A 25,214-nucleotide genomic window follows, 5' to 3' on the forward strand; every position below is an offset into this window, starting at 1 on the left:
TCAAATCCCTGCACGTCACATGGTGGAGACAAACTGGTGCATCCATCCAGTCAACCATACATCTATTATGTAAACCACTTATTCCTGGTCAGCATCATGGCGGGGTGAGCTTAAGCTTATCCCAGCATGCAGTGGGCAAGAGGCAGGAATACACTCTCGACAGGTCACCAATCAATTCATCGCAGGGCCCACACACCATTCACTCACACATTCATACACACAAGAAATTCAAATTAGTCTCAAATTAGCCTGCTGCATGTCTTCGGACTGTGGGAGGACACCAGAGTACCTGGTGGAAACCAATGCAGACATTGGGAGAACTTGCAGCATACAGTAGGAAGCCACTTAAATTAACCACTTGGCCATTGTTTTCTCTGATTCATGTATTTGTGGATGTCCCAGTGCTCCTTCTGTTCTACTAATCCACAGTCAGGCTTCCAACATTGGATATTTACTAGGACAGGACATTGCTCCATTACTTCAGCAGTAAAAGCTGAAAATCTTCATTGAAGCATCAGCGTACCGTCCTTTTATTTTGAGCTTGCATTACGCTAACAATCACCTTGTTGACTGGATCCACAGTCAACAGTCTCTAAGAGGCCTTTGGCAAAGGGTGGCCGAGTTTCAAAGTGGGTTCGGCATGTCTTGTGAGGGTGGGCCTCTTGGTGCAACTTGACATTCAGCCTTACCTGTAACTCATAACATAATTTGTCACCCTCTCTGATTGAAGGCTTTGGCTTCAGACATTCAATAAGTAGGTAATTAAAAAGAAAACCCAAGGGTCTAGGAGAACAACCTGTAATTAAATTTCACCCCGCCAACCTTTGACTACACCCACACATAATGTACCATGAAATATTTTATGTTAAATTCAGTCTAGAATGTCCATCCAAAGTGATATAATGATATAAATAATAATTTTATTAAAAGCAAGCAATATGTAATGTTTGTAAATATATAGGTTAGTATGTAAACACATTCAAAAATAGATGAATCTGATGATTTTGTCTGGATTATATGTATTAATTCCATACATAGTGAGATGAAGTTGTTATTATTCAAGGAAGATTGAGATAAGGATCCGAAAAGTAAGCTGCAGGTTCTATTACAACTGGAACAGCCATATGGCACAGTGTAATAAGGGGCTTGAGAAACAAGGTTCCCATGGAAGCAGTATATAAGTGTCATTTTAATGAGCAATGCACTCCTTCAAATGTGAGCTACTGCTGTAGACAAAAATTTTATTTTGTCAAGTTAAGGAAGCTGTTACCTGACTTTGGAATATGAAATGTCATGAGCTATGCATAAGCTGCTGCTATTAGTATTCCACAGGAGAGAGATATCAAAGGTCTTGTGATTCCACAGTAGGTATACATTCTGTTCTTGTCCTTATAATACACATACACACACACACACACACATATATATATATATATATATATATATATATATATATATATGGAGAAACATAACAAATGCAGATGCATATATACAGGTGCATGCTACAATTTAGCAATTAACATCATGCTCTCTGACATGTATAAAACTGTTGAGCACAACTCTAGGTTTTATCAAGATGGCAAGAGGAAAATGTCTAAATTATTTTGAAAGAGGGTTAATTATAGTCACAAAGTGTTTAACTGGCTAGTGTTTCAATAGGAACACTGACTAAAATGACATCTGCATTTAGATCTATGGGAAAGACATCAGTACATATCATCAGCAATTGTGGTCAAAAGCATACATTCGATGACCATGATGCTCTTTCATTAGTGTGATGTGTAAGGAAAACAGAAGAGCAACTCTTCCCCAGGTGACTGAGCATGTCAATGCAGGATGTGATCAGACTGTGTCAGTCTGTCAACAACTACATAGAGAAGGATATGATAGTAGAGTTGCAGTGCATAAACCCCTCATTACAAAGACGAATGCACATTTGAGAGTTCAGTGGTGCAAAAACCATAGGCACTGGTTTACAGAGATGAGGAAGAAAAGTGATATGGTCAGATGAGTCATCCGTCACCATTCTCGACAAGTGAGTGAGTGCATGTGTGGCATACATTAGCGGTACAGGCCTGAATGCTTGTTCCCTGTGGCGAGGGGGTCGGATGCCTCTGTTATGCATGTGGGGGGCATTTCCCGGCATGGTTTGGTCACACTTGTCCCCTTAGAGCGAAGGGTCACTGCAAATCAATACAAAGTTATTCTAAGTCATCACCTTTATCCTATGATGAAACATTTCTATGCTGATGGCAGTGGTCTCTTCTACGATGACAATGCCCCCATTCACAGGGCACAAGGGGTCACTGAATGGTTTAGAAACATTGGGGAAACATTGGGTAGCATTGCATTTGTGTTAGCAGGTTGCACAAGTTCTTTGTTGAGCTGCAGTATCTTCCTCTTACTCATGTCTGTGTGAACCCGACTTGTGAACTGTAGGTTGGTAATAAGAGGAAGATGACACCACATGAGCACGTTTGTCTTCAAAATAATTTCCTTTTAATATTATATAAACAATGACATATTTCACGCAGGAATTATTCATTTCATTTTAGCTGGATGTTTCACATTTTCCCATTATTTTTTAGAATGTCAACAGAAGAAAGATGGAAACAGAAAATTAACTACAAGAGTTTGAAGCAAAGACTAGCATGTTGCGATGACCTCTATTTGGCTTTGCTGTTTGTGTGACTGTGCTGTTGTCATAGTTACATTTTACACAACAGACTGTCCTGAATGTGGCCAGAATTAAACTTGCATGGACTGAGACATGATGTAGCCCGACATGAGAAATCACTAGGGGTTTTCTTCAGCTGCATCAGAATTTTTGATGGCTACTGAACAATATACAGTATATTGCTGATACTCAAAAGAATAAAAATGGCTTAAATTACAATATCTTTAAATAGACCATTATGTTTGTCACAGTCAAAAGCATAATGAATGATTTTTTTCTTGGCTTTTTCCAGGAAAGAATTCAATCTGATATCTGTTTTAAAAAATGCAATTAGAATTTACAGTAAGAATTGCTTGAGGGGTATTTTCCCCTTCTGATGGAAATGTGGTGTAATGTGAATCGCTCTTGTTGAACAAGGATACTAGACTTTAGAAAAGTTGTACAACCTTGTCCCAATAGCATGCTTGTAATTACATTCAACCTTGACAGGCCATTCAAGTTTGGCTAGACAGTAATTCAGTAATGCTAGTACGGAACAGTGCACAAAAAGTGCAATCACATCTGCTTAACAATGCTAAAAGAGAAATATGCAAATTCGGCAAGCAAAACCTGGCTTAAGTTGCTAGAATGTGGAATCCAACTTAACAATGCTTGTGCAACAAACATAGGCAGAATTGAGAATCCATTCCACACAGTCATTTTCATATGCAACAAAAGAAGTGTTTCAGTATGAACAACAAAGCAGAAGCTTTTCACCACCCAGGGCAACCCTAAGGAGAAAGTTCACTTAACAGGTTGATTATATACAAAATGGTGGTCAATGCATACATATCTCTTTGAACCACAATAAGTCTCTATGATAAGGCTATGACAGGCTCAACCACTTGCCATTTAGTATGCCAACAGTGAAACAAGATATGTATAAATATAGTATAAGTGACAATATTGGCTACAGTAAAAATGGCAAATTGCCAAAAAAAAACCATACACCAGAATCTATGACACACACAAACAAACACATCCATCAAGAAATTAAACCATTAGCTAAATTTTCAATAAATGTTGTGCAATTATAGATAAATGTAGATATTATGTAAATGATTTAATTTGGCACTGCAGCAGCTGTAGCAAATTGCACGCAGTTCATTCCTAATATGCAGATAATATTCATGTGCCATTCAATTCAAAAGTATCTTTTTCACTTCAAAATGCACTACTGCGACCTTTATGATCAATGCTGTGTATGCAATGCTTGTATACATATCAAATGCTATGCTTTCTATAAGGCATGTATGACTTAAAGCCCTGCAATAAAACCCATTTGACAACAGATATGTTAAGGTGAGAACTGCTAATAAAGAACAGAGTTTTGTGGAATGTAGAATGGCTGGTGTAAATTAACATTAAATGACAAAGCTCCTGTCAAAATAAGTTATATTCTTTGTTCTGCCTTTTTAAAGGACTTCATGCAACCATACAATCAAATAAAGAGGCTGCAAAAAATAAGTATAATGTTTTTAAAAAATTTATTTTTAATTTTTGTAATATAAGTATAATGATGATCACAGAGATAATCTTCATGATCATCAGTCAAGGCTGCATGCTTCCACCTAAAGACTTTGACACAAGGTCATTGTATTAGCTGGTCAGTGATGGGTTTTGATTTCTAAAAATAACTAACTATCTAACTGCAAATGCAAGTGCGAAATAAATATCCACTGGACTGTCAAATCAACAAATGTTTAATTTACCTGTTTTCTCAAAGCAGGCAAATTTTAAAAATAGATTAAATCACAGACTTACAGGTGAAATCGGCAGGTTTTTAATTCCTAAAAGTGAGGACAACTAAACCATTTAACCAAAAAATATATATGAAAGAATTTAAGCCCACATTGTCAACATTTGTAATTGATCAAGAGGTTGGCGGCAACAAGAAATCCCTAGGACCGAGTTTGAGGACTCCTGTGTCCTGGTCTAGGTCAGATGTGACCACTAGAGGGGAGACTTTCTCAAAATATCAATACACCAAAACAACTCCTTTGCATTACAACTGCGTGGCATTTTCCTGGTTTGAAATATTTCAGAAGGCCCAGTCCAATTATAAGACATGCAACAGGGAAATAAGTTATTAAAGTGGTCTTAAAAATTAGCCATGGTAAGAATTTCCATTTCATTTTGGGGAAATAATTGGAAGTAATACATTCAAGTTAAGTCTGGTTCTTGTAGCTATAGTCTTAAACTATTAATCTGTCAGTAGCCATTCAGTCAGTTACAGTCTAAAACTGTAACCATATCTGCAGGAAGCAGATCCAAATGGTTATATATCTACATTAAGATTTTCTCAAATAAAATTAGGATCACACTTACATTTTTTGTAGGTCTTATGACCATGGTGACAGACCAAGATACAGTGGGACCTAGCATGAAATTCATGGTGATATCACTATTTTTTTGTTTGGAAAAGGTAAGCACTGCTTCCTATAAGTGAAACTACCCTTTTGATATGGCATCCCAGAAAATCCCAGGGCACTGCACTGTGGCTGCCCACTGCTCCTTAGTAACTAGGGTGGGTTAAATACAGAGGACAATTCAGCCCACGGGATTCAATAAAGTATACCTTATCTTATCTTAATAAATGTACCTCATGACTGATTCTTGAAAGATCAAGTTACTTTTATGGTGTTATTATATTCAGAGGTTAGGTAGAACTCTTTGCAGTATATAAGCTGATATGAAGGACCGCTGAAGTGAGAGAGAACAAATGAGCATTGAAGCCATGGATCAACTACTCATTTGTGCTTGTATTGAGGACATGATCTTTGGCAGCAGCAACATTCACATAAATGTTCAATGTGTCATAGATGTGAGGCCTGGAAACAAACAGAATTGTGGAGATATTATTTTCTAGTTAATAATCCAACTGTTCAAATTATATTGCAAGACGCAATACTTGCTCTTTTACTTCTCTGTCATGCCACTTCTAGTTAAACGCTGTGACCATTCAGGAAAGTGAGCATACTGAAGCAATATTCAAAATGAATTCATATAGCCGCAAATATTAGTCACCTAGTGAATCACCAGTGAATGCATTTTTCTTCCCAGAGAGATTGGGGTGTAAATATAGCTACACAAATGACTTGGTTCTTGTCTAGGGGTGTCCAGTGTTATCCAAAAACAGCCAATATGGTGAGGATCCTGTTTTAGCCTAGCACTAAGACAACTAATTTTATTTATCAAGGTTTCGATTGAAGACCCAGATTATTTAATTAGTTTAATTAGGCGTCGTAGTGCTGAGTAAAGCAAAAACCTGCACCCACATTGACCCTTTTTGGATAAGATTGTGCATCCCTGTTCCAGCCTAAGAACTTACTCAGAAGAAATGTTTGTTTAAAATGCAATAAACTGTCTTCAGTCTTCAGTTTGTACTGTGCAAACTCATGGCTCGATGAGAAAATGAAACCCAGGGTAAGTGTTTGTTTGGGTGTTTAAATATTTTATAGTCCATCTAATTTTGGGACCCATTAAATGTATTGGATGTATGCTTGGTGGATCTAGCAAAATAAATTCCTGGAGTATTTTTCACGCATGCACTTGACTTTTCTAGGCAACAATGTAAACCTGTTGCCGTTCCACTTAAACCAGCATTTTTACATGGCAACAGCACTACAGTTACATGTTGTTGTTGTTGTGGAAGTACCACCACCCAGTGCACCAAAGAGGGGACTGTGTATCATGTGACCAGTTCAGCTGGATATCTGTTTATCCTGAAGTACACCCTGTACACCCTGTTCATCCTGAAGTTCAGATACGTATTATATTTTTGGTCTTTCTGCTGTATGGAATTTTGTTCAGATAGAATAATGTGGAGGTTCACACTAAAACTGGTAAATAGTCAGCCCCATTGTCATTTTAGCAATATTATTTATTCCTTAAAAGATGAGTTCTTCTCATGTAAATCCTTTATCCACAATCAATTTTGCCATGTTATGTCTTCCATTCCAAAGATGTTTATTCATTGAATAATGATACTGCACAGGTACCAATGATTCTCAGGAGTACAAAAGGATTTGCCCTTCATAATTTATTGCTGTCAGTAATAGATATTCTTTTTCAGTTATTCTGAACATTTAAAAAAATAAAAAAACACACTGTCAGGAGACAGTAATAGACATATTCTGAGGATAAACAATTTCATTTGTAAACTGGAGTGTAGTAAATTTAATCAAGACAGGTTGCTACAGTATATATATATATGTGCCTTTTACCCCCAATGTAGGAATTTAATGTGTCTGTGGACATGAGTGCTTCTATATTAGTTTGGAAATCCAATCAGATCATAGACAACACTGTGACTATTGCTGCTGTGATTAGATGATAAAACAACTCACACAGATTTGATTCATTTTGGCTACCAGGAGATATTGCGTTGAGGAAAACCAAATTAGAGCTGGAAGACATGCAAGCAATTGCACCAAGGAACAGCAATGTGTCTCAGGCTAGAGTTTACCACAATAACAGGTTGTCTAGAGGTGACAAGATGAGATGACAGGACTGATAGAGCCATGTCCAGAAAAGGTGCACAGAGTTAAAATGCTGATAAAAGAGCTTAGATTAATAGAATACTCAGGTGGATTCTATAGCACCATGTCCATCAAATAAAATATTCAAGTTGGAAAGTAAGCAAAGGGTTAAAATAAAGAACTTGTGGGATGGCTCATTTGGTTAAGGCACCACTCTGTGATGCATAGATGAGTCTGGGATTGAATGCGGACAGTGCCATTTCCAACTGAGGCCAGTAGCTCCAAAGGGTGATGCACAATTGCTGATTGTATTGGTCAAGGTATGGCAGGGTTCAGTGAGTTAGGGATTCACATTCATTGCTATTCAGCGACCCCTGCTGGACAATCTGGGACCTGTGAATTACATGTGAAAGCCACATATGAATGGTCTTCCCTCGACTCCACTCTGTGTGAGCTTAACCGTAGTCTGTGGTGTGAAAAGAAGCATCTGGCGAAACCGCATGTTTCAGAGGAGAGCTGAGGATGTATAAATTCTTGTATGGGCAGTGGGGTTTGCAACACGACAGTGGCTGCAGCTGTAGATGATTGGCTGTTCCAAATGGGAGTGGGAATTGGAGATGCTCAGTTCCATGTTGGGCACCAATTTTATGGGGGGGGGGGGGGGGGGGGAACAAAGCCCAGGGGCTTCTGGATGGCTCATTTAGATAAAGCACCACACTGTGCATGCATGAGCCCCATGGCCTCAGATTGAATCTGGATAATACCAGTGCCGACCGTGGCTGGTAACTCCATAGGGTGACAAACAATTGGTGATTGGTGCATTTCCCAGTGTACAGGAGGGCTCAATCAGTTATGGGTTCACGTTTTATCACTCTCTATTGACCCCCACTGGTCGATCAATGCCTGTGGACTGCATGCCAAAGCCGTATGTGATAAGCCTTCCTCTAACACAATGCTAACTCGGCTGTGGGTTGCAGTATGAAAAGAAGCAGGCTTGAAACATCACATGCTTCTGAGGGGAATCGCGTACGTCTTCAACCTCCTGGCAGTTGGGTCCATGCATGAGTGCAATTGCAGTTGCAAATTGAGGGCAAATGAAGAGTATTTGCCCCTTCCTGGTTTCCTCTATTATTGCATATTCACACGAATACTGAAGAGCGTCAGATCTTCAGACAAAATGTAATATTGGACAAAGGGAACCTGAACAAACACATAACCCATTCTTTAAAATATTATTTATTTAATGAAAAAAGTTATCAAACACCCATGTGAAAAAGTAATTGTCCCCTTAAACTTACTGGTTGTACAACCTTTAGCGACAATATCTGCACTTTCTATAATTTGATATTAGTCTTTCCCATCACTGTGTAGGACTTCAAGCCCATTCTTATTTGCAGAGCTTCTTTAATTCAGACAAATTGGTCAGTTTTTGAGCATGAACTGCTCCTTTCAGGGCCTGCCACAGCATCTCTATTGGGTTCAAGTCAGGACTTTGACTAGGCCACTCCAAAGTTTAGTTTCTTTTCAGCCATTCAGACGTGGATTTGCTTTTGTGTTTTGGATCATTGTCTTACAGCATAACCCAGTTATGCTTCAGCTTAAGCACATGGACATATGACCAGACATTTTCCTTAAGAATTTTCTGGTACACTGGAGAATTCATGGTTCCTTCGATAACGGCAAGTTGTCCAGGTCATGAGGCAGCAAATCATCCCCACACCATTACACACTACCACCACCATGGTTGACTGTTGGCATGATGTTCTTGCTGTGAAATTCTGTATTTGCTTTATGGCGGACATGATAGGGCCTGTGTAATCCAAAAAGGTCCACGTTTGGCTCATTTGTCCATAGAGGCTTGGGGATCAAGCAGGTGCGTTTCTGCAAATGCAAGATGAGCATTGATGTTTCTTTTGGTTAGCAGTCGTGTCCGCCTTGCTACTCTCCTATGAATCCCATTTTTGCCCAGTCTCTTTCTTATTGTGGAATCATGAACACTGAACTTAGCTGAGGCCTGCATTGAATCCATTGAATATTCTTCTGGGATCTTTTTTTTTGTAGAAACTTTGTGGTGACTACTTCACTCTGATAGTAATGTTCAATATGAATGAGGCTTAGATTCAACAGGGCTGGCTGCAATCAAGCCTGGTTGTGTTCAATCAGCTGAATCTCATTATAAATTAAATTTGGTTAATTGGTTGATTGAGTAACTAAGGGGACAAATCCTTTTTCACATGGGTGATATGGGTGTTTGATAACTTTTTTCAATAAATAAATTAAAAATAATTTTTGTGTTTATTCAGTTTCCAATTGTCTAATATTGTATTTTGTCAAAAGATCTGAAACCACTCAGTGTGACAAATATGCAAAAATAGAGGTAATCAGGAAGATGACAAATATTTTTCAAGGCCTTGTAGTTGGACACTCCAAATTACGGTGGGAATTGGATATGCTCAGCTACACATTGGGTGCTAATATTTTAAAAATACAAAGGCAAGTTATTGACTGACCACTCCCATCTCTATATGAACATCTCATTCTATTTTATGAAATAATGTCTAAATTTCACCTCTGCTTTTCCCCGCTTCTGTAGCTTATAGGAAATTTGAGCTGAAAAATGCCTACATTTACAATACATGGTCACACACCTTCACAGACATGGTAGAGCACATTACCCGAGATATTCGATTAGTTTAATCTAGGTTCATACAGACAGAAGCTTTTCAATTTTTCAGTTTCAAAGATTCATCTACTTTTCACAGCATTAACTCCTAACGAATCCCAGCAGATCAAATAATGATGGTGACGCAGTGCTGTAAAGAGCACTAAATAGTGTACAAACTGGAAGGAAATAGAGGATATCGATGCCACAAATTTCAAAAGGTAGGATTTATTAGACGCCACACCAAGTCCCATCTCACAGTTTCAGGAAGAGGGGTGGTGAGGGAGTGGATGGTTGTTCCCTGCTGTGACTCATGATTCGAGTCCATGCACTTTTCTAAAGAGGAGGTGGTTGTGTCCTCAGAGAGCGGATTGTGTTTTATGAAAAGCCAAGCCCTTGGTAAGAGAAAAATAAGTTACACCTCCTCCCCAGGCCCTTTTGTAAGTTGTTGACTGCTGCAGACAACAATGTAAAGCCCTACTGTATATCACCAAGGGCTGGTGCAGACAAAACATTTAAGGTACCGCACAGGGGCCGCAGCTGAGCTGTAGATTATAGGTTGCATTAAGGTTTTGGACCAGAGGCTGTCGGCTGGCTTCCCAGGTCATGCTCCATGGCTCTCTGCTTTACAGGGCTGAGTGGGGCCTGTTGGATCCAAAAGATTTACCACCCCACTCACATAAGAACAGATAGCAGCCCCACCCAGCTGGAAAAATGAGGAACAGTCCTGAGTCTTACTGTTACCTATTCACAGGCTGACAGTTCTGCAAATCTTATTGGAATTTGATGATAGGCGTTAATACTTGGGCCACAGTCCTTGATTAGACACTTAGCTTGTTTCTACAACCAAGCATTGACAGTAACACAGGAATCTATCTTGTGGATGTGTGCATAATTAGTAGAAACTTACATTCAGCTAACAAGTCATTGTTATTTGGCACTTTGTTTCAGTGTAATGAGCCACATACTATAGAGGACAAATTAATTAAGTCCCATTTAAGAGGGAAAAAATTAATTTTCTTTCATTTTTTATTTAAGTTCATTTTTTTTACACATTAAGGCTCTTTATTCTCTGCTGTAAAGTGCAAACCAACACTTCATTTGGAGAAGCAATGTTAAGTATGCACATGACCACGTGTTTCCTCCCTGTGCATTTTGGTCTGCCTGCCAGTAGGAGGTCAGTGCAGAATATGGAGATATATATTTGTACATTGAGGCCTAATGCTCAGACAAAAAATCACATCTGATGAGGAACAAGGTGTTATTGCAACTATAATAACACCCTGTCTTGCAATTTTTATGAATCATATTTCAGCAGATCCAATGAGAACAGGGAAAGAAAACTTTCCATCAGTTAAATGAAGCATGTGCACCGGAGTATTGCACAGTAATTAGTGGTGAATCTTCATACTCTTCAATTAAAAAGAATTTTTTCCGTATGTTGGATAATATTCTAATATTCAAATGAATGTGTATAGGGCTACTGTTTGAAACCAGAATAAAAATATACTGAACAAATGCATATATGCGCCTCTCTGGTGGCAGTAATTAATTCACTCTTAATTCCAAATAAATTACATTACAAGTCCCTCTATAATACAGTATGTGTATATGTACCCATCTATCCATCCATTATCTACAGCATACCGACTTATCCTGAGCAAGGTTGCAGGGGGCACTGAAGCTTATCCCAGTGTGCATTGGGCGAGAGGCAGGAATACACCCTGGACAGGCCGCCAATCTATTGCAGGGCAAACACACAATTCACTCACCATTCACTCATACCTATGGGACATTTAGAGTCTCCAATTAGCCTACCTGCATGTCTTTGGACTGTAGGAGGAAACCAGAAACCCACATGGACACAGGGAGAACATGCAAACTCCACACAGAAAGGCCCCAAGCCGAGATTCAAATCCACAACCGTCTTGCTGTCCGGCGACGGTGGTACCCACTGCATCACTGTCCCGCCTCCTATATATATATATTTAAGAGGAGGCAACAAAATATTCAGACGACATTAAGCAGTCATTATAGCCTGCTCCTTCAAGTGCAATTACTTATTATTCAGTCAGAGTTGCATATATATATATATATATATATATATATATATATATATATATGAATATATTCGAAGGAGCAGACTATTCAGTTTATAATGACTGCTTAATGTGGTCAGAATATGATCCCATATTTAGAAACAACTCATTGTTTGTCTCGTCTTAAATAAAAAGACAGAAAAAAAATCATAATAGAATGTCTGCTGTGGATTCAGTGCAATAGGCAGCATGTATTACAAACCACACTGACAATCATCCAGCTCTTAACTGTTCAAGTCTCAAAACTCAACAACGGAGTTTCTTTAAAAGCCCATCTGACTAAACTCTAATGCTGTCTTGGTAAATGGGTAAAAGAGAGTTCTGCTTTGCAGTTCATTTGCAGTTCAACTCCTAATTTTTTGGAGGTACAGTATGCGGTTCTTTAACAACACTGATGATATGCTATAATAATGATAGTGAACACATGAAATGAAAATGCATGCAAATTTGACCATATGATTTCCTCTATTTTCAAGTTTTTAATCTGTACCTCTTTATTTTACCGTGGTTGGGAGTTATATTTTCCTGGAAAGAAAAATAAAAACTGATCACTATCATAAATGTATTGTTGCAATTATCCACGGAATATTTTCCCCTTCATTTTTACTTCCTTAACTTAATTAATCAACAGTGCATCACTGGAAGTCCTTGGTGTCCCTTATCTTGAAAGCACAGGACTAATTGATTCTGTTAACCTTTTGGGAAAACACTGCTATGTTCAAAATATGAGTAATATGTGTAGGATACTCAGTCCATGTAAATTCAGTCTCATACTGATGCTAAAATATGAGATTGTTTAAATGAATACATAGGCCCAACTGCGCAAATTGTGCAATGCGTTGGTGTATTTTTGTTGAATTACAACAAGAACCATATTTATGCTGTTTAAATAAGTGTAAGAATCTGACCGTTAAATGAAAGGTGAATCACACTGTGGTTTGATTACATTTGGGTCCAGATATAACAAGATGCATATCTACTGAAACCCTTTGCTGTAAACATCGGCAATTTAACCTCACAAAAGAGTGTTTTGCCTATGTAAGTTGTCAAGGCTGTTTAAGAAGTTTACTTTACAGCATTACATGTTTTACATTATGGTATGCCACCATTATGTGGTGTTGTTTTTCAGTATAACCTGGATGATTTTGCTAAGACTATTAATAAAAATCTAGTACTTTTTCAATTGCACGCATGTGAGTTGTTTAATATCTCAGAACAGTGTACTAAAGAAAAAATGCAGTGACCCAGTGATGTCAGGGAAGACAATCTTCTGAAAATATGTAGCTACCTGGTTTTATGCTGTGTTCCGACTTAGCAGCTTTGTTCAGACAAGTGCACATACCCCGTTGAAGACTGAAAGTAAGGTTGTGCTTATCACACATTTGAAATCTGTTATTTACATTTTATTTTGTTTAAATTTAAATGTGCAGGTGGTTCACTGATATCTCACAACTGTTCTTGTGGTTTGTGGGAGAAAAGAAATTGAGAACCACCGATTTAACATACAGAAATGAAAGTATGCATTATCCTTAAATATCTATTCTTTCAAGTAACTGAATTAGAAAAATGAAATATCTTTGTGGCATGACATAACCATGTATGTGGAATCAAGTAAGCACAGTTTTAGATAGCACCTCTGTTTCAAAAAGCATCACGTTAACCAGAGAGTGTTACAGACATGGTAAATTCATCCCTGTCAAAGAGGAAGTAATTGAACAAAAAGAATCATGGTCAATCATTAAACCATCCAAAACAGTGTCCTAGATGGTAAGTTTATATCTTAGCAGTTTTAAAGTCTTGAGGCAATAAACATACCCACAGTTATAAACACCTGGCCTGAAGCAACAACATCAACATAAAAACAAAACAAACCAAAAAAAAAGGAGTCGTCTGCATATTTCCCACACAAATGACCAGCAATGGGGACCTTATATTCAGAGGAATTGTGCTTTCTTTCAGAAGTAAGACCACGTGAGTGTTAAGAGCAGGATATGCGGCAGAAAAGCTCTGAAGATTGCACAGAATAATTTATTTTCCTGGCATCCGAACATCACTCAGATTTTAGAATGATAATCTATATATCTTGGAAACAACATAACTCAGATTAGGAGGTCAATATCTTCAAGGGTTTCTTTCTTCCCCCTTGGGATCAGAACATTAAAGTGAACAGCATCCTATTTTACACGTCTTTTTGATAATGTTGTTGCTTTTAGTGACACACACACATCTGCACATAAAAATTATATATATTTATATCTCTATATATATATTTATCATTCTCTATTAACATTTTAGTCTATGATGATTTACCTTGTTTTGCAATGTAAATTCAAACAGTAGAAGCCACTCGTCTTTGAAAGAACACCTCTCTTATCAAACATTGATCAACTTACAACACACGCTCAGCTAACATTGAGTGACAGATTTGTACATCTTTGGAGGGAATTAAGCTCTCAAAGATTTTGCCCTCCTGGTAATATTCCAGTGTAGTCTAGGTATAGCTTAATTCCATTAAACACATTTAGGAACAAAAAGCATTTACAAACTGACATCAGGAGAACAAATACCCAGTCATAGAATGTAAACCTCAACAAAAGTTCCAAATTATCTCCAGGTTCCAAGTGATACTAGAGATAATGAAGTTTGGCACAATGTTAATCTTGTTTTAATATAAGCACAGGTAACTGTGATACTAGCAGAACAGACAGGTTTTATGCAAATATGAATGACAAACAAAGTGGTATTTATTATTTTTTAACACTGTATCATCATAAAGAAAACCTGATATAAGTGAAAACCAAAAAAAGGAAAAAAAAAAAAAAACTATTCCAAATATCTACATCTAAACTTTTTTAGGCAGTGAAAAAGCACTTCATTGACAAGGAGTGTGGAATGGTGTTCTGTTTACTGTCTTGAACTGCTTAAAATGTTTGTTTAATTGCCACAAACAAATTCACATTATCAGAACGAACAATACTGCTAAATACTTCCTTCTTGCTGTTAAAACATACTTTGCTTGGAAAGGATAGGTTGGCGATTCACATGTCTTTCCAATATTTTTTCTTTTTCATGTAACCATAAAACAATAGCAAGAGCCACTGAAGAAGGGACACGGTGGCATCCGTGTAATATACACAATGCACTTGTATCTCTGTAATGTACATCAAATACTTTACAACAAAGAATTAAAAAAGTACAAATAAAAAAAGTGAGAACAAAGTAAAAGGTTGGAGGTGTCCATCTTTTACAGAGGACTCTCTGCAAAATGCAGACTGAAGCCTTGGTACACAATGAGGGAAAAGAAAATGCTATGTGAAAAGCCGTTCCCTTAGTTAGTGTAAACAACAATTTAGTTTTTCTTGTGCTTCACATATTCATGTGCCGACCCTCATATTTGCAGTCTCTTTTCATCCTCGACTTTCCAAATACCCTCAGAGTTATTCCACCTTGACTTCAAAAGTCAAGATTCCCTCTTCCCACGCAATAAGACCCCTCGAACATCTCTCATGCGTTCTTTCTTTATGCTTTTCTCCAAGGTTCTCTCATTCTTTTTCTCTCTCTTTATCTACATGCCCCTCCCAAACCCACACACTCTTCAATGGAACCTCTCTATGGAACGAGCTTTGACAAAAGAAATTTGCTGAAAAAATGTAATGTGTCATGCATGCACATGCACGCCCCCGCCCCCTCGTCAGGCTCCGCCGCCATCGTGGGACACCAGTCCCTAGACCCAGGAGTCAGGGGAGGCTGGGTAGTGACTCGTCTCGTAGTTGAGTTCGCTATAGGGCCGGGCCGCTGAGTAGAAGTCCACATAGTTTCCGGTCGACTTCAGTCCCAGATGCATATTTAAATCTGTGGCGGGTGGGGGGCGGTGATGCACTTGATCCTCAAAGAAAGACTCTTCAAAGTTCCTAGTGGGGTTCTGAAACGGAGGAAAGGTCTCATAGTCTTTCCGGGCAGTCTCTGGAGGAGCTGGCTGGACAGGGACCTACGAGACAGGAAGTGCAGGGTGCAACAGTTCAGGATTCTGCTGTAGCAAACCTTAATCTCTCAGTGCATTCGGCGTCATGACAACTGGCACTTTCTGGCAGTTTCTCAGCTTTACTGGTCAGATGATTGCCACTAAAATCTAATTCAATAAAAAGAAGGCTTAAATGGGATTACCTTAGTGCTTTATTTTAAAGCAGAGATTGATTTCAGCTAAAATTCAACAAAATAATGTTAATTAAAATGTAAATGAGAAAGCTAATTGGAAAAGGGGTTGTAAAACATGCTGTCTGCTCTCGGGAAACATATTCCATGCCAGATTGGTGCTGATCACGAGGCAACTGCCTGCCACCATTTGCAGTGGAGTCAGTCACTGTCCACTGAGTCATCACTATCATCCTGTCTGGTTGAAACTGATTCAAGCAGTTAAACATGCTCGTTATATTTAACAAAGCAAGTGGCTGTGAAATGCATAAGCATCAACAGCCGACGTTCCATGCGGGCCCAGCAAAAAATCCATTCATTAGCGTCTGAAAATATTTGGCTAGAATTCATTATCATGAGCTTGAAATGCACGCAAGGCACATCCAGTCCCAAGCAACCCAAATTTCACAGCCAACATCAGTAGTGTTGTAATGGGCCCATTACAGCCCAAGTTTATCAACAAGAGCACACTTCTTGCTAATGGTACGCTTTTTAATAGTAATCACTATTGTGATTCCAGCCACTGTGTTAATATTCTACATCAAGGAATAGAAATAATTAAAAGAAAAGAAACACTGCAGATATTTTTATTCCTTAGGTGTTTTAAATTCCTTTTATTCCTCTTCATCTGAAAGACATGTTTGATTAAAATACATGCACATGCAGCAGAATTTTTTTTGGTGTGATCTGGGACTATACCTATTTCTTTTGTTTCCTGTATTTACTTTATCATGTCAAAGAAAATCTGAAACTGAAAAGAAAATCTGTGCCAATTTGTTCTCCGCTTCCATTATAAAATAGTTCCCATCCCTTTCTAACCTTTAAAGCACAGGGTGTTTACTTTCAGTAAGTGCAGCTGATGGTTTTATTGCAAGAGGAATAACCCTGCTGGATAAGATTAAAATATCATAAAACAGGAGTTGCATAATGTGTTTACAAGATTCACTCATATAATTTTTCCACTGTGTGTAATTACTATCACTAAAACTAATATATCTTGGTTATTCTCCCATTGTCACATCCATCACATTACCTTTTTTATTAAAGCCAGCCGTCATCGTCAGCTCATTATGTTATGTAATGTAATTAAATGTCATTGGCCATCAACGGCACAAATCCACACCCAGATTAATGAAAGCACTGTTTGGGAGACTTTCCCAAGGTAATTAGTTGCTGAGTTCTGTCCGATAACCTTTAGGAATCCTGTCAGGAACCATGAACTGATTAAAACAGCTGCACAAAAGAGCGTACACACATTGAACTTTACATTTTTTTTCAAGAGAAGCTGAGATAAGGGTGTGCTCTATGTAGTGCCAAAGAACACCCCCATTGGCAGCTGGACACAAAGGTTCGTTTAAAAAAAAATCATCAAATGGACTTAACCCAAGAGAGTTTAGGCTACTACAGTGTATGTTCTCCTTCTCATTATCTGCTTGTCATGATGCAATGCATGTCATAATGCTGTTTCCTGTAATACAAGTGCAGCACTTTCTCCCCTGTAAACTGCATTTTTTAAAATACCATCAGTGCTACTGATTTAAAACTACTACTGGTACTACTGCTATACTGTATATTTGTTCATTAATATTGTATCATAATTAGTGATGTCATTAGCAAATTCCTGAGGCAATTTCCGCAGTGTGTAAACTGACACATTTACACAACAAAGGATGTTTTAAGATCAAAACAGATAAAGTCAGTCAAAGGTAGGAATTCCTTAATATAAATGGAACATGTGGGGCCTGTTTTTGACCATTACCTGGTTGTGTTTGATGTCTTCATTAGGAGTAACATATGAATTCCGGAACAACGTAGAAGTCCCACTTGAGATTTGTACTGAAAGATAAGAGAAACACAGAGAGGGTTGGGGAGAGCACATGTTTGTTATGCGCAAAATGAAATGGAGACAGAAGAGGAGAGAGAGGAAGAAAGACTGCACCAACGTTCTTTTCTGGAGTGATTCACTGCTAGCCATTGGTGAGGGATGAGTCCCAAAGGACAGCATTGGCCATGTCCTGTAATTCCGACGTGTTTGAAAAAAGGCTGCTGAGAAGCGCCACTGCGGCCTATCACGGGAGAGGATCAAACCCCCTCAAACAGCTCCTGATTGGTAGAGCAGTGATGGAGATATCCACAGAGCTCAGAAGAGTGTGGCAAACATTGGAGAAAAAAACAAAACAAAAACTACTCCTGCAGAATTACACATCATTACTACACCCAGGCAGGCTTAGACAGAGACTGTGATTGACTGAGGGCATCCCGGAGCAGGGGCATATAATCCTCTTTCAGTCCACAGAGTATACCGCCATTCTTGGGGGTTACAGATTTAATGCAGTGTCAAAGCCCTGTGACAGGTGGAGATGTGTGGCTCCTAAGAGAGCCCCTCACTCAACACTGAAGCCCCGGGTGCGGAGGGAAGGAGGGAGGGGGTGGTTAAGATGGAGAGGAGAAAAGGTCAAAGGGGTCATGACCACATCAGATATGAGCAAAACGTATCAACAATTTATCACCACACCTAGTGAAGGCAGTTCCCCCCAATAAAGAAAGCATACCAATATTGTTGTGCACATCCTACTTCTACATTATTCTGCATCTTGGATCATGTCCTTTCAAATATTTCTCCCAAGATTGTCACCTGTCATGGTTTGACTGGTTTTCCCCTCTCTTTGCAATCATATAACACACCATGGGAAGAAACTGTAGCCAAGTTTACTCAATAAATCTGCTCAGCCAGGACTGGGCACAGGGACAGTCTGCTGTACACTCTACTACACATTTAAAAACAAGTTTTGTTTTTATACATAATCAGTGTGTCATTGTAGGAACCTATAGACTGTTCTAATATATTCTGGTGTAGCAGATAGTCACACAAGTATAAGAGCTTATTTCTTTATTTACTAACTTATTCATTTGTAAATGTGATTATTACTTTTTAGTGCAGTAATGAGACTACCCTGGAGGCCAAATTTGACCGAGTTGGCCTAAAAGCAAAACATAAAACATTTAAATACAAAAGAAAAACAGACACCGTGTTGTACGAAAAACACGATTTGAATACAAAATAAAAAATGCCCTCGTTGTACATATAATCAGAAAAGCCACAATCAGCTAGATAGGAATCTAGAGACATTATATAAAAATGTACAGAAATACCTCCTCCGCACTTCCTTTTAACTAGTAATTAAACTGCATGCACATTTATTCAGCGATAGAAGTGATACAGATGAAACTCGATGCTTTTAAAGAAGACAAGAAAATGTAAACAAGTCAGCTGCACTAAAATAAGGGGCGTCACTGCCTCCATATTCCCCAAATTAATAAGTTATTAAACTGCAAATTTTTCCTTTCCAATTAGTCACGTACATAACCACAAACATCCCTTCGGTAATGATTGAAGCGCTGTCCATAATCCTAAAGCACAAGCAGCTCCTTAAGTGCTAAAACACACCTGCCGTGGTGTCTTTCCTGGAAGTGTGCTCGCCTTTGTTTCCATGGTAACTGGCATTGGTTCCAGTCGACTCATAGTCGGTCTTCCTCTCCTTGAGGCTGATCATCTCTCGGGGTGAGGCAGGGGCACTTGCTACAAACAAGGAAATCATCCACATAATTCTCAATAAGCATTTGCCATTTGTGACAGGGTGGGTCTCTCTGATGTAACACAGAAGGGACTGTCTCTTTCTCTCATCCAATGCAAATCTCATCTTTCATGGCTAAGGCCAGGTTAACGCGAGATGCAGAAAGGCATATCATCATCATATTTTATACGCATATTCATAATATACTGTATTAGTCAGTACTAAGGGTGTGATATACAGTACTCAGATCTTATATATATATGATATTTATTTTCTATACTGTGCTCACCCTTGGAAGATGTAAATGTATTCATTGCAGAAGAAGAATGTTTAAATACAAGGTTTTGTTATGACACCATGCAATAATGAGAAGAAAAGAGAAAGACCTCAACCGAGAAACAAAAAACAGCAACAGACATCCCATGAAGGTCATAGCTGTGTTCTCGCTTAAATAGCAATTAAATCTGTATTCAAGCCAGTGATTTCAGCTGTCAAATTTGGCTGTCACCAAAACAACATGACATTTGCTTTCCACAATTTTTGATGGGAGTGCGTGAAGACATCTTCGGTAAAGTGACAAATTTCAACTATGGACAGAAATTATTAGTTGAAGCGCTGCTAGGGTGCCGGTCAGCTTGCTTTGGGGGATCCAGCCGAGCTCCTCTGCCTTTGAGGTGCAGGGGAATTTCGAGCGGGGAAATGACCCGATCTTCACCCGACACTGGGCCCTTTCCATGGCCGTTCAAAGCAATGGTACTGGCGCACCGCTGAATAAAGGACAGGGAAAGCGGCAGGTAGGCTTCGGCTGGGCCTTGCAATTCCCCGCCTGGCAGTTAAAGGGATCAGCTGGGCTTCTCCTGCCATGCCCCTGTGATGGCAGGAGGTGATGTCCACCCCCCTACCCCCCCCCCCCCCCTCCCCCTCTGAAGGCGAGGCCATCAGAACCTGGTCCCAGGGGGGAGGGGGAAAGCTTTATCAGTGCGCTGCACGGCCCGTCTTGGGCCACAGAACCCTCTCCCTGAGGGAAGCTCTGCCCTGCGCACAGCAGGGATTAAACCAACACCTCCTCCATCACACTCCAGCAGTGCAGCTCTCTCTCCATGACCGGAGCCTCTCCCCTAACTCTCCCGCACAGTGGGGCTGCTGCCCCTGCCTGCCTTAACAACTGACGCAAATTAGCATGCTAACCGATATCTGGCTATAATTAGATCAGCACTGCAGGTGTACTGGCCTATTCCATGTTCACTCTGAAGATCAAAAACAAAAAGAAAAAAAAAATATATATATATTGCTTTGTGTTTGTGAGCAGGTTACAAAATTAATATTCTTCTCCACGTGCTTCTAAGAGGAGCTATACCCATGACCGCTTTTATCTGTAGAGATATAAAGCTTAGCAGGAATAAACAGGAATCATCTATAATTTTGACATGTTCAAAGACAAAGATAACAGAGTACAGACAGCTTATAGTACTGAAAGAAAGAAAATGAACCACAATTAAAAACATCTACTAAAATATACATCTACATCTATCTACAAAATAAAAAAAATAATCAACTAGGCCTAATGCAAAGGATAATTCTCACAGCATATAATTTGTTATACACATGGTGTAGATCACAATCATGTCAAAGCATAATAAACCACTTAACTTCCATTTTGTCCAGAATTAAGCACACAATGAAGTGTACATCTCAGGGTGCATCTATTTTGGTGCATTTCATAGCGGCACTCAAATTAAAACATTTGTAAATTGGTTTATTAAAGGACAGTACATCATGTGGATAGTTGTTGTACATTAGTAACACTGCAATATCTTGTAGACCTGAAAGGAAGTACACTTAAGCCATAAAATATTACATTTGAGCATCTCAAGTATGAGTGTGTTTCTGGAACGAATACCTCAATGTGCCTGATAGTGGCGCAGTGAAACTGCCGTTTTTATTATTTTTTGTGATGCCATCTGGAATATTCAAATCTGCAGCTGCTGTATGAATGCTCTGCTTGCTTGTATCTCCCGCAAAAGCCCTAATCAGCCATCATTGTCCTTGCACGGCTTTGATTCATCTGTAAATCAGGCCCTCACAACAACATGGCTTCTTCATAACCAAGGAAGAGTCAGCTGCGTTCTGTGTTCTATGACGACCTTCATTTCCTCTGTTTGAAAACTTACTGCTGGATCCAAGCAAAACACCAACATAATTAGCCCATATTAAGTAAACAGACACGCAGACATGGCTATGTATTTTGGCTATACATATGCGTTTACAGTAAGAAGCTAAGAAGCTGAAATAAGAATGCAAGGCATATTGTGATATTACTCCAAAATTCATCAGACAGAAATCTATATCTCCCCATATCATCACAAATCCCACACTTGGCCTTTTAATTATACAACACAGAGTGTGTGCATGTGTGTGAGAGGGCAAGACTTTAATTGGCTCAGCCCGTTAAATGAGAAAACCATGCATTATTCCAGTTGAAGGAGCTCAGTGTGTGAGCCTCACTCTTAAAAACCTCAGGACCAGTTAAGAGGCAAATTGATGCAGAGGACTTCACCTCTGCATGTAACCCCCACGGTAGAATAGGAAACCGATGCTATTTATTAATTTAGAAAAAAGAAATATGACGTGCTGTAATGTGTCTTTAAAATTAACAACCAAGAAAACATTTGTGCACTTATACGGGAGTGATTAACAGACATTAGAGTTATCTATAAAACTCCTTCAGCTGTAAAACGAGGCATCGGCATCAGAGAAGGAAGATGAATTAGAAAGGGTCAAAAATGGCTCTCAGGGGAGAAGACTTTAACAGTTTCAAGACGCCTTATTTATAGTTATTTGTTCCATAACCGGCAAAGGCCTTTTTCAGCCATCCACATGAACCTGGCTTTAAAAAAAAACAGTCTCTCTTCAGATATGTGAGTGTTTTATTAACTGGCCTTAAGGGTCTCACATCCTTAATTCAGCTCTCAGACCAGGGAAGGATTTTCTCTGAAGGTGATCATTACAGCCGGTGCAGGAAGTGCAATATAACTATAGCCCACTTCAGAGCATTGGGTTTATGGACCTCGGTCTTTGGGAGCGCTTTGGATTGCTTTCAAATTTTACGCTCTGCTGTGCCGCTCACAGCCCATGCAGCCCCCCCACCACCCCCCTCTCTCCCCTCCTGGGTGTCTCTCAGCCCCAGTGCTGTCTGGGTACTGGCGGCCATGGCGACGGCGCCGTGTGAGAGCAGGAAGCGAAGGCAGCGATTCTCAGCCAGGCAGCGGAGCCTGCCGCCTCAGCCCGGCCCTGAACAGCGTACGTAGCTCCACCTCTCCCTCCCCACCCCCCCGCCCTCCCAGCATGGCTCTCACCACTGGAGCGCAAAGCCTTTCTCTTTTTCCGAGGGGGATAAACCGGGGGCTGATCGCCACCCTAGCGCTCAAAACGCCGCCGATAAGGTGCTCATTGCAGCGCGGCATATGGGTTTGAGCTCCAGGTTATGTGGCTGTTGCTCAGCGTAAGGAACCAATTTCCGCCTGCACCTCTGTTCCTTTTCTGCCGATTGATACTGGGGAAGTCCTGCCGACCAAAGCATCAGCAGATTACTATCGTCCTTATGATGCGCAAGATCAACAGTAATGCGAAAGCACGTTGCTTATCAAATCATTTGCATACCTTACGCATATATCTTTCAAAGATGCATTTGTTAAAAATCTATCTCAGATGAAAACATTTTTTGGAGAAACAAAAAGCTGTTGCATATGGACCAACATCTCAGGGAAACTTTGTTCGCATAACAAATGAAAATACGTACGAAAATACATACCAGCAATACCCTGCTAGACACTGCCAAAAATTCAAACTGTCCAGAATATGAAAATAAAATATTCAACCACAAAGTAAAATAAAAAAAACAGCTCAGATTATTGGTTAACTCTGATCTAATTACACCTTCACGTGAGCATGCTTCTACTAAACAATTGTAGTACAATGTAATGCTTTATTGTAAGCTAAACAACATTGCTTCACGCAAACATTACCATCCTTACATAACAGCAAAAGTTAAATAACTGAGAAATGAACAGAGGGAAGCCTGAAGAGAGGGCATTTCTCAAGGGCTGCGAGCAGCAAGCTGACTGGATGCAGCCCATTTTAATTAAGGACTGCTGGGAGGGGCTGGAGCAGTGGATTATGAAGGAGATTAGGAAAGTTGTCTTTCACAGTCTGCTACTGACAATCAGGGTCCGTCATGGGCCACTCGGTTCCTTCAAGCGGAAAAAAAACCGTCTAGGTCAAGGTATCATCAAATAATTATGGCGCCAGCGACATGTTATTAAGTCGGACGGCAGCATCTATTTAGCTGACATGTTTTAGCCTCGGGGCACGAATCCACCCGAGCAAAGTTTAATTGTGCAGCTTCAGAGGACGAGGTGTGCGGCCATGATGACATACTACCGTTGCCAAACCCTCTCCCTGGCCCTGTGTTTGTGTGTTTTCCGTATTTACATACTTCAGCTTGTTTTTGGCTTTGAACCACTTCAAAGAGCGCAGAGAAAATATTACAGAAAATAAAGTACCACATGTCAAGGGCTGCTCATTGAGGATCTACGCTTCCTGAGAGGGATATAAAAAAGACTTAAAGTCTTTTTTTCTTCAGCTATATCAGCTCCTTCCGCTTTATAGGGACTTCTCCTACCTTTTGTGTAATAGGTGCTCGATGGCAGTCTGTGTTTAAGCCACTTAAACTGTCAATTGCCTCACCGTCTGCCTGCTTCACAGCACAATTAGCCCAGAAAAAAAAACAAAAGCCCTAAAGGTGACTTTGAGGGAAAGTGCTTTCCTTGTTCATAAAGATGTGACGTCCATCAGAGAAGCACTACTGCCTCAAACCCTCCATGCTGCTAATATACTCCCTTGCGGCTGTCGCTCTCTAGAGGGTACACCTAGAATAGCGTTCAGCTGACAAGAAACAAGGGAAAACCTGAAAAACAATTTCTGACAGGAGAGAGATCAACACGGAGGAATTAAGTGCTTAGAGACAGTAATTAAAATAAGCATTGCAGCGCACAAGGTGAACACATTCTCAGGGGCCACCGGTGGCAGGGACCCACCTGATCGGTTGTTCGGGGATGTCCGGACTGGAGAGATAGAGGGGGTGCGGGAGGAGGAGTAGGGTCGTTGTCTGTCCCTCTCTATTGTTGAAGAGGAGCCCACAAAATGATATTGTGCATATCCGTCCTGTTAAAAAAAAAGCATACCCATCAGCGAACTTTCAACAATACAGTAATAACTTTTCTATTTTCATAGCTTTATAGACTATAAACATGCACCTCGTGTTTAGTGAAGGGGTTTAACCTGTTATAATGTGATCACACGGTTTGCTCTGTATTTCTTAAAGTCAAGGCGAGCCAAATGAAGTCACGCTGTTAACTCTGCAGGGAACTCCACAGCCAAAGCCGTGTTTTGAAGCTCTCTCATCATCCTCAGCGATTGCACTTTATAGCA

General features: G+C 39.7%; 1 protein-coding gene across 4 annotated transcripts in view; it reads right to left on the reverse strand.

The window, feature by feature from the left end:
• Positions 1 to 13,348: 13,348 nt before the first annotated feature.
• ctnnd2a (catenin (cadherin-associated protein), delta 2a) overlaps positions 13,349 to 25,214 on the reverse strand; it is a 263,725-nt gene continuing 251,859 nt past the window's right edge. For all 4 annotated transcript variants that reach the window (XM_035416162.1, XM_035416165.1, XM_035416163.1 and 1 more), the window contains 4 exons: positions 24,821 to 24,947; positions 19,598 to 19,729; positions 17,909 to 17,985; positions 13,349 to 15,946 (listed from right to left, as the gene is read on the reverse strand). In XM_035416162.1, the coding sequence (XP_035272053.1) occupies positions 15,683 to 15,946; positions 17,909 to 17,985; positions 19,598 to 19,729; positions 24,821 to 24,947 (600 nt within the window). In that variant the 3' untranslated portion in view covers positions 13,349 to 15,682. The remainder of the gene's footprint in view (positions 15,947 to 17,908; positions 17,986 to 19,597; positions 19,730 to 24,820; positions 24,948 to 25,214) is intronic.

The sequence above is a fragment of the Anguilla anguilla genome, chromosome 4 (genome assembly GCF_013347855.1).
Source record: "Anguilla anguilla isolate fAngAng1 chromosome 4, fAngAng1.pri, whole genome shotgun sequence".
NCBI classification, from domain to species: Eukaryota; Metazoa; Chordata; class Actinopteri; order Anguilliformes; family Anguillidae; genus Anguilla; species Anguilla anguilla.